The 10047-nt window shown below is 41.1% G+C and overlaps 1 protein-coding gene across 1 annotated transcript in view; it reads left to right on the top strand.

Annotated features, from left to right (window-relative positions):
* The first annotated feature begins 3635 nt into the window (after positions 1–3635).
* Positions 3636–10047, top strand: part of LOC116422862 (histone-lysine N-methyltransferase PRDM16-like) — a 104641-nt gene continuing 98229 nt past the window's right edge. Inside the window, exon 1 of the mRNA XM_031962979.1 lies at positions 3636–4098. Coding sequence (XP_031818839.1) covers positions 3772–4098 — 327 coding nt within the window. The 5' untranslated portion in view covers positions 3636–3771. The remainder of the gene's footprint in view (positions 4099–10047) is intronic.

The raw sequence follows: 10047 nt of genomic DNA, 5'->3' as shown, positions 1-10047 counted from the left end.
TATGTCAGAATTGTGACCTGGACCTTGGATATCTGATCCATTTCTTCCTGCTCTACCTGATTTCCAAACTGTTTTTTTTCCTGCTGTTGTTTGTTGCTCCCCAAACACATCCATACTAATTAAGCCCTTCAGTCAGTCTAAGAAGTAAGGCTGAGCTCTCACCACAATTACAGGAGATGAGATGGAGATATACAGAGGATAAGCCTACCCCACCAACTAGCCAGGAGACCTGATGGAGGAACCATGCTTTAATCAGCAGGAAATCCTTCCTCCCTCCCATGAATCCTTTGGTTGCTTGGCCCATAGATTAAACATGTGCACCCCACCCCTAAAAGTGCCAACTTTCCAACACTGGGTGAGAATGTTATTTTATTTTGCAAGTCGTATCAAGAAAAAGAAAATTCAAAAATCCCAAGAAGACTCTAGACTCAGATTTAGGTCTGACAGGGACCTTAGAGATCATTAAACCCCCTTGTTTTCTGGCAGGAAGATGCTGACATCCATCCCTGGGATGTGACTTGCCTTCCGTCTCACAGGCAGCAAACAGCAGAGGCGAAATTTAAGCCCCGTCCTTCAGACATCAAAATACAGCCTTTGTTCTACTGAACCGTATTGCCTTTTACTCAACTTTTGGGAAAGTTTCCTGACTTTTAATTCTAGTTGTAGCTCTCAGAAATAATCACACATTCCCTAATTGTGCTGGAAGGGGGAGAAAAAAAGGGGGTCCACACCCTTCAGGATCTGAAGGAAGTGTATTGTACAGAGACTGAGTTCTCCAGCCTCATTTTGTTTGTTAGCTCAGTGCAGTTACCAATTCCAGATAATAAGGTGGCATGTTAATTACCCCCTCTCATAATTTACCTCTATTCTGCAGGCATTCCGTGGGGATGTTTTATGGGGGTGTTCTTTGAAACCTAAACAACTCCAGATCCTTAGGGTGGAGGGAAGCAACAGCTGTAGTTTTTGTTGTCGAATTTCTGAAAGGATCCTAGGAGTCAATTAAAAAGGAACCGTTGGCCACTTAAAATGTAATAATTACTTCTGTGAATGCCGCTAAATTAAATAAGTGTTATCCCCATGATTCCCCCCCACCCCAAGACTTTGGTTTCTTTTGAAAGAAAACATTTTGTTAGTCTTTGAGTGAATCTGTTAGCAGCCAGTGTGCGAAAATATTAAATCTGCTTTTTTTTCCTTTCTTTTTTTCCCCTTGGGGCATGAAAATAATCTTTTCCCTGAGACTTTGCTTTCTACAGTTTTATATGAACTAGCAGATAGGGAATGAACCATGGTGTGGGGAGGGGGATAGGGAGAAGAGGGTCAAACTGACCACATCATTAGATAGACAAAAGGTTAAAGTGATTGAGGCAGGAATTAAATGAATTGAATATCCCTCCTTTGGTGTCTGGTTTTTCAAGTACTCCTTTCCCCTATTCTTTCTTTTTTTTCCCTACCAACTCCTATCATCCGTACCCTCTTCTCCTTCATAAACAGTTTTCTAGCTTCTTCTTCAGTACCTCTAAGTGGTAGGAACTATGCAAAATGGTGGGGATGGATACAAGGCAAAAATATAACAGCTCCTGCCCTCAAAGAGTTTCCATTCTATATTATTTTGGAACAACATATGACTGTATACAAAATGCATGCAAAGTAATTGGGAGGGAGATGCTGGAAACTAGAGTGGGGAAAGGAATCAGGAAAAGGTCCCTATTACTTAAGCTGAACTTTGAAGAAAATAAGATTTGGTTAATATGGGGGTTTGTTTTGCTTGCTTACAAGTTTGTAATGTGTTTTTTCCTTTTTTTCTTGCTTTTGTACTTGTGGGCAAAAGAAGGAATAAACTAAAAATAAAATAAAATTTAATTAAAAAAGAGGGATTCTATAAGGCAGAAGTCAAGATGGAGCACCTTCTGAGCCTGGGGAAACATCTGTGAGATGGGATGTTGTATGTAAGAAACAGAAAAATGGACAATTTCACTTAAAATGAAAAGTCCATACAAAGAAAGAGAATCATGAATACGTCAGTTGGAACCATGCTGTAAAACGTTTTGCTTGCCAAACAGAAGATTTAATTTCACCTCCATCCTCAAAAGCTCCTCACTTGATCACTCATTCCCTGGTAGCTATTGTCCCAGAATTCTCTTTCATTTTGTGGCTAAAATACTTGAGGCAGACAACTACCAGAAAGCTGATGATGTCCCTCCAGGTCTTACCCTTTCTTGCTTCCCCCTTGATAACATTCCATGTGATGACTGACTGAGTGATGTGAGGTAATACTCCAGCCAGCATTATGGGATGTGACTTGTCTCCCCCACTTTAGGACAAGGCTCTGGGGTCTCCTCCATCATGTCCTGAAGTTGGGAGTTCTTCCATTCTCCCTCTCTCCAAAATCATATTCATCCAGGATATCAGATTTTCTGGGTTTGGCTCCAATCATTCCAAGTATCTGGGATTTTTCAATGACCACCCTGTTTGGGGGAAAGAAGTCAGATTCGACTTTCAGTATCTTTTCAAACCTTTGATATTGTCTTGTGGACAACATTGCCCTCGTCTTCCAATGCAGCATTAGGGTCTACTTTGAAAAGGTTCCATCTCTTTGGTATCTGAGCCTCGAAAAGTTGTAGGTAAAACATTTGGCCAAAACTGTGTAGAGGTTAAATGAGTATTGTGTTTCCCATCATTCACATAATTTTACCTTCTGTCTCCATGCCCTTGGAGCTTTTATCCAACCCCTTTTCAGGAGGAACAAGAGGAAGTGAGCCTTAATTATAGTGTGAAGGCCTTACACTAGAAACAAGGAAGAACTTGTTAATGGTGATGGTTGACGTCTCAGTTACTGGAAGACGTTTTAGAATTCTGTCTTTGGAGAACTTTAAAAATAGGGTAGTCTTTCCTTTGGCCAGGAAGGTTTAGTATGGTATGGCCTGCAGGCAGGAAGATGTATTTGTTGACCTTTTGACTTACTTACAGGCTTAAAAATGTCCAAAGTCTTAGGTGAAATCGCTCCCTTTACATCTCAGGGGCCACTCATTCTAGTAAATCGACCTTATTCCTCCTAGAAATAAATGACTTCGATGTTGGGAAAAAAATCTTAGAAAAAGTTCGAATCTAGATCCAGAGTTCCTGGGTTCAAATGATCTTTGTGACCTTGGAAAAGACACAACCTCCCTAGACCTCAATTTCTTTGTCTGTAGAATGAAAGGACTGGATAAGATGACTTTTTAATTTCCTTTGAGCTCAAGGATCCAGGATCTTAACATTTAAAGCTACCACATAATGAAATGGGATGCCTCCAAAAGTGGTGAGCACCACACTTCAGTGGAGGTCTTCAAGCAGAGGCTGAATTTAATAAAATGCTAAAGGAGTCCTTTTAGGAATATGTGTTGGACAAGACGTCTCTGACTTCCCTTCCAAATCTGCTATTTTGTGCTCTCTCCCTTCCCAATATCTCCTCATAATCCCCTCCCTAGGGATATCCTCCCCATATTTACTTGGAAATATTATTTACTCCACTTTCATATGGTAAGCTCCTTGGGAGCAGAATCTGTGCCCGTACCTCTCATCCACAGCTCCTGGCAGCAAACAACAGATCTTTAATAAATGGTTATGGCATGGAATTAAAAACCTAGGTTTTGTTTTTTCCCCCATTTTATTGACAATCTTCCCGGTCTAGCCCAACTAGTTTCATGATTTCTTCCACTGTGGGAAGGGTTTACTACTCAGCCTAAGAGCCTTCTATTATTTCCTCTAGGTGACAGCGATATTGTAAATAATATGTATGAGACAGACCCGGACCTCTTGGCTGGTGAAAGTGCAGAGGAGGAGACCGAGGACAGCATCATGTCGCCCATCCCCATGGGACCGCCTTCCCCCTTTCCCACCAGTGAGGATTTTACCCCAAAGGAGGGTTCACCTTATGAGGCCCCCGTCTACATTCCTGATGACATTCCAATCCCAGCAGACTTTGAGCTCCGAGAGTCCTCGATTCCAGGGGCCGGACTGGGAATCTGGGCCAAGAGGAAGATGGAAGTTGGGGAACGGCTGGGGCCTTTCATGACAGTGCCCAGGACCACGCTGAAGGAGACAAACTTTGGATGGGAGGTGAGAACTCTGAGTATGATTGATCACCCTCATTTGTCTTGTGCTCAATCTATTTATAAATCAGGGGATCGAGCCCACCCGGCTGCCCCGAGGCGGGAGGCCATGGGTAAAATGAGTTGGCTAATGTCACATTTCCCTGGCTTATTTTATGCCCCAGCCTCATGACGCCATTCAGAAAACATCAGAGGTTCTCATGGGCTGCTCTGGGCCCCAGAAAGTTGTGCTTATTCTCCTCCAAGAAATGTATCTTTAATGACCTCATGTCTTAAAGAATCCCATGCTTCCCTTGTGGCTCATAGGTGGTAAGGCTATGGAGTCACAGCGGCCTACAAAAGATTAATCAAACGGATGAGAGTCAGTTCCATTTGCAAATGTTTCTGGGGCTGAGAAACTTGAATCTCTTCTGGCCCAAATGGAAGCTAGCCGTTAAAAAACAAATCTAGTAGCCAATGGCATTCTCCAAATACCTGACAGCCATGAGCTATAAAAAGAAGGCTGTAGCTCCTTCATCCCCCAATTATCAAAGGCTTTGGGGTTTTTATAGGTGTCTGGAATGCCCAATTCCCAGATTAACATTGAACAGAAAAGAATGAGAATTTCTACCTCCTACTCACCCCCCACCTCCAGAGCATGTTTGTCTTTTTAAAAAAAAATCCACTAATGAGGTCCAGCCAGAGGTGGTCTGCAGAACAGAAGGACACTAGGGCAGGAAGTTGGCTTAAATTTGAGGGATGCAAACTATAGTTACCTGCTGGGATAACTGGAAGGTAGAGGCAATCAGAAAATCTGTAGGCAGGGATCTATTTGGAGCTTGACCTAGATCTTCCTAGATTTGCAAGACTTTCAGGACTGTAAACACTCAGGGTGGGGGCAGAAATCTCATAAAACAGGTTTTTTTCAATTATTCCTGGTCTTTACACTGTATATGGAAACTAGGTTTTTGGTGAATATTTTTTTTTTTTGGTAGTGATCTTTCCCAAGGAGAAAAAAAAGGAATTAAATGTCTGGTTATTTTGTAGCTTTTTCAAGGGTTAGAAGAGAGGAAGTTCTGAGATAAGAGATGTAAGATGGAGAAGGAAAGAACCTTGAAGGGAATGGTTACTCTTTATTGAAACATCCAGGCTAGGGAGCAGAGCTAGAGGAATGAGGTCAGAAGCAGGTTATACAGAATCTCTTTTTATCTTTTCTCCTAACTCCTAGATCAATAAACATTTATTAAGGACTTAATATGTGCCAGGTATTGTGCTAAATGTGTACAAAAAGGCAAAATAATCCCTTCCCTCAAAGAACTCTGGTCTCATCACTTCTGGAATATTATATTTCAGTTGGAAGTATATTTTAGGAAGGGCATTGATAAGACTGAGATTGATCAGAGGAGAAAGATCAGGTGAATAAAGGACTTGAGTCTGTACCACATTGTTATTGGTCTTTGCAGTCATGTCTGACTTTTCACGACCCTATCTGAGGGTTTTCTTGGCAAAGATACTGGAGTTGTCGGCCATTTCCAGATTAAAAGAATCAAGCTAATTAACCAGAAGAAAAGAAGATGCGGAGATCTAAAAAGCTGGTTGAAGAGCAATTAGACTATTTCTATCCAGAAGGCAGAACCAGGAGCAGTGGTTTTAAAGTATGCATATCATTTGTAGAGAGGCAAATTTAATGTTTTCATAAGAAAAAGAAAAGAAACTTCCTGACATCTCGAGCTCTCCTAAAATAAAATGAGTTGCCAGAAGAGGGAATGGCTTCCTTCTCAATCGAGACCTTCCCACAGAGGTCAATTTTTATTTTTATTTATTATTATTTATGAAGTACCTCCTATATTCCAGACACTGTGCTATGTGTGATGTGGGAATGTTGTAAAAAGGATTACTTGTCAGATATGGATTAGACTGGATGCCCTCTGAGGTCTCCTTCGATTCAGAGTCCTGAGATTTGGTGAAATGCTTTCAGTTTATCACCTCTCTGTGAAGGAGGTTTTTTTTTTTTTTTAAATGCTCTCCAAATTAAATAGCTACACCTAGGGTACTCCTTGGTGATGATAGAAACTCTGTTTTGGGGATGCTGCATCTTTCAGGAGATTCAGGAGCACATAGGTCTTTTATGATCTTAACCTCACTATGCCTCTTGCCATATGCGACTGATTCAAGTGTATTAAAGTAACCCTCTTGGCCATAAAGAGTTAATGTGCTTTGCAATTATGCCTTGGAGTCACTTGGGTCCTGGAAGACTGACTTATAATTTCTTTCAGAAGGAATTGCCTCCTAAAGAGAGGATATGTCTCCCATTAGGATACTGGGACATAGTCTAGATTCTTTAGCATTATCAACAGTCATGGTGAAATGTAGCCCCATGGTCTCAGATTGGGCTTTGGATATGTTGCTGTAAAATAGAATAAAGCAAAAAAAAAAATCAGTACAAAGGATGACTTTTCTCAAAGAGTTAATCAGCTAGCCAACAGTCAACAAGCCCATCTCAATCTCTTATTATGTGCTAAGAATTCTGCGAAGTGCTAGGGATTCAAAGAAAAGCAAAAAACACAATCTCTGTCCTCAAGAAGCTCACAGTTTAATGGGAATGGGGAGAAAAATAAGATCAAAATAAGGTGTACATATGAGGTACATACATGTAGAACACTTCAAGAGGAAGCCGCTAACTTTAAGGGGCAGCAGAAAAGGCTTCCCGCAGAAGGTGGGATCCGAGCTGGAATCTGAAGAAAGTTAGGAGGCGGAGGTGAAGAGGGCAAGCATTCCAGACATGGGGGAACGCACGTGCAAAGAGAGAGTTGGGACGTGGAGCGTCATGTGCTCTGTTCAAAGCGATGTGGGTCACTGTAGGATTGTAGTATGAGAATCTGAATGAATGAGTGATTAAGCCGAATGAATCAGATTTACCTCTGCTAGAAGATATTAGAAATTACAATGAATTTTGTCCTGGGTGTATAATAGAGGCGAATTCTCGGCTACTCCTTTCGAATCAATGGATGATGGTGGATGATGGATCATAGAATAAACCATAGATCATAGAATAAATATGTTACAGCTTATTTTACAGATAAAGAAACTGAGTCAAACAATGACTTGTTTAGGGTCACACAGTGAGGAAGAATCTGAGGTCAGATTTGAACTCAGGAAAATGAATTTTTCTATCTCCAGGTACACTATGGCACTTTTTGCCTGCTCCCTCTGTCCCTACTATATAACAGTCATTGTACTAAATTCAGAGAATAGAAAAAAAATGTTTATAAAATACTAGAAAACTAGCCTGATGATCAAGAAGATGAGAGTTAAAGTCTAGATTCTGATTGTGTGACCTGGGTGCTCAGTGCCCCCCTAAGGGCAAGAAACTGAAAAGTAGGTGCCCTTCTGTTTCGGCTCCCTGGGAGCGCACCCTGATGAAATCATCGGCCCAATTTTGTGAAAAAGGCACGTGGTTTTTTGGCTGTGAAATGAAGCTATTTGCCCTGCCCTGCCCTGCCTGGCATTTGGACAAGTAGAATCAAAGACCAGATAGTTCGGCAGCCCTCCCAAGAGTAGGTGGATTGGGGATGATGAAGGGCATGTGAATTCGACGATAATCTTTCTCAAGACCTTCAGGGGACTTTGTTCTCATCTACTGTGTCCTGATACAAGTTTCTATTTGCTCATTTTTAAGAAATGGTCCATATCTCCATTACTCATTGAATGCCAGAGCTGGTACGAGCCGTTTCTGTTATCGGCCTCATGTGTTGACTCTGTGATATTATTTATTTTGGGTCGGACGTGCGAGAACGTTCTCCTCAGATTTCTGCCCCGCTCTTTTGTTCCCCGAGCATGACCCAACAGCTACCTTTCATGCCAGCAGTTGGAAATATTTGCCCTCGATCCAACGTCCTCAAACAGAGCTGCAGACGCACCCGGCATTATCTCTTCTGACCTTGTTTTCTTTGAGAGTTCAGGCCCTGATTACCTTGCCTTCATGATCCATCTTGTGCCTTTGTTACCCCGTGGCCATCCATTAAGGGGGCGAGTCATTGCTGTCATGGGGTGGAGAGGCCCATGTGAAGCTGGAGAGGGAGCATCTACACACGCTGAAGAAAGGGGAGATGGGAAGCGATAATCCAGATAATGAGGACTTGGAAATAGTTAATTACTTATGGGAGGGTAGGGCTTTGAGATTTTTTTTTTTTTTGGTTTTGGGGGAGAATTGAGCAAGTCACTTAACTGTTTAGATAGAGATTTTAATTCTCCACACCTGGGTTGTGTTCATATAAATAGTCTAATTTGCCAAGTTCACCAGAAGGCTTTCGTGTTTACACTACTGAACACCAAATTAGTGTTGATGTTGTTCGGTATTACTTTCATTAATGCTACTAATAATACCTAACACTTTAAAGTTTGCAAAACACATTACAAATATTATTTCCCTTAATACCCACAAACAACTCTGGGAGGTAAGTGTTATTATTATCCCCATTTTACAGAAGAATAAAACAAGGCTAACAGGGGTTGCCCAGTGAGTAAGTAATAGAGGAAAACCTTGGACTCAGTTCTTTCTGACTTCCAAACCAGCATTCTATTAACTAGACCACTTTGGGGAATACAATTTGATTCATTGCAGTCAAGTCAGCAAGCATTTATTAAATGTCTATTATGTGCCAGGAACTATGCTAAGCACTAGGGAAGGTGCCTGTTAGGTCCCGGGGCTGGGAATTTTCACTTCTCACCCATTGCAAGCAGATAAGTGCTTGAAGATTGTCTGGCTATATATCCTCCATTGTCCTCCATACTGTTCACTAATGACTTTCTAATTCACAGGCTTGCTGACAACTTGCTCTATAAGCATTTCACTCCATACCAGAAAATATTGAAATGTAAAAATGCAAAATAAAATACGAGAAGTTATGGTTCTATTTGAGAGGTAATAGGATTATAATACAGAGAGTTAAGCTCAGAACCAGAAAGAAGATGTGGGTTTAAGCCCTGCCCTTAATACACGCTGGTTCTATGACTCTGTGTAAGTCATGTGGCCCTTTAGCCTGCCTGTCCCCCCACCCCCAATTCTCTAAGACTACAAATCCCCATCTGAGATTTATATTGGTCAAAGGGAGTTTCTTTCTGGGGTTATCTATGACAATGAAATTACAAATCCCATTTTTTTAAATGAAAAATTCTCAGTGAATTATCCAGGAGTCACTTTCCTCAAGATCCTGCTTAGGAGAAAGAATTTGAAGGCAGGGCAATGAAAAAATCTGGGGATGGGGATGGGGAAAGAGGGAGGTGATTTCTCAAACTCTGTCCACTTTAGAGTAGGCCTTCACAGAGATCAGAAATTCTGGGCCTTAAGAAGCATTCCTAGATCACAAAGTCTTTGGCAAATTTATTTGAAAAATAACCTATTTTTTGAGTGCATTTGGAATATTTAGTGGGTTCCCCTCACTGGTAGCATTCATGAAGAGGCTGGATATCAGCTGGATGTGTGTCTTGTAGTATATTTCATTGTTCAGGTAAGGTTGTTAAAAAAAAAAAACTCCAAGCCCCTTCCCATCCTGATAATTAATAATAATTTATTCTACTCAATCATCATCATCAGATCATTTATTTGGACTAGATTTTGGAGACAGTTATGACCTAGGGCACAAAAAGAGAGTCTTGGTCAAGAAGGGCAAGCCCTGTTTCCGACACATGTTATCTGTGAATCTGGACAAAGATTCTGTCAGCCTCAGTTTCCTCATTTATGAAATGAGTATAATGATAACACCTAATACTCGAAAGGTTATTTTTGAGTATCAAGTGAGGTAGAAGTTTCTATGAGTCTTTCCTTCCATCACACCTTTAACCTAACTGAAAACACAGTACCCAAATCAATTCAAACTGAATTTTGGGTTTCCCTATTTCCAGCTCTAATAGAAACCATGTCTCATTTGAGGACCTTAAAACATCCCATTCACCAAAACTTCAGGCTTACTCATTA

The sequence above is a fragment of the Sarcophilus harrisii genome, chromosome 3, assembly GCF_902635505.1.
Source record: "Sarcophilus harrisii chromosome 3, mSarHar1.11, whole genome shotgun sequence".
Lineage (NCBI taxonomy): Eukaryota > Metazoa > Chordata > Mammalia > Dasyuromorphia > Dasyuridae > Sarcophilus > Sarcophilus harrisii.
The sequence above is the reverse complement of the archived record's forward strand: the minus strand, read 5'-3'. Positions and strand labels throughout refer to the sequence as shown.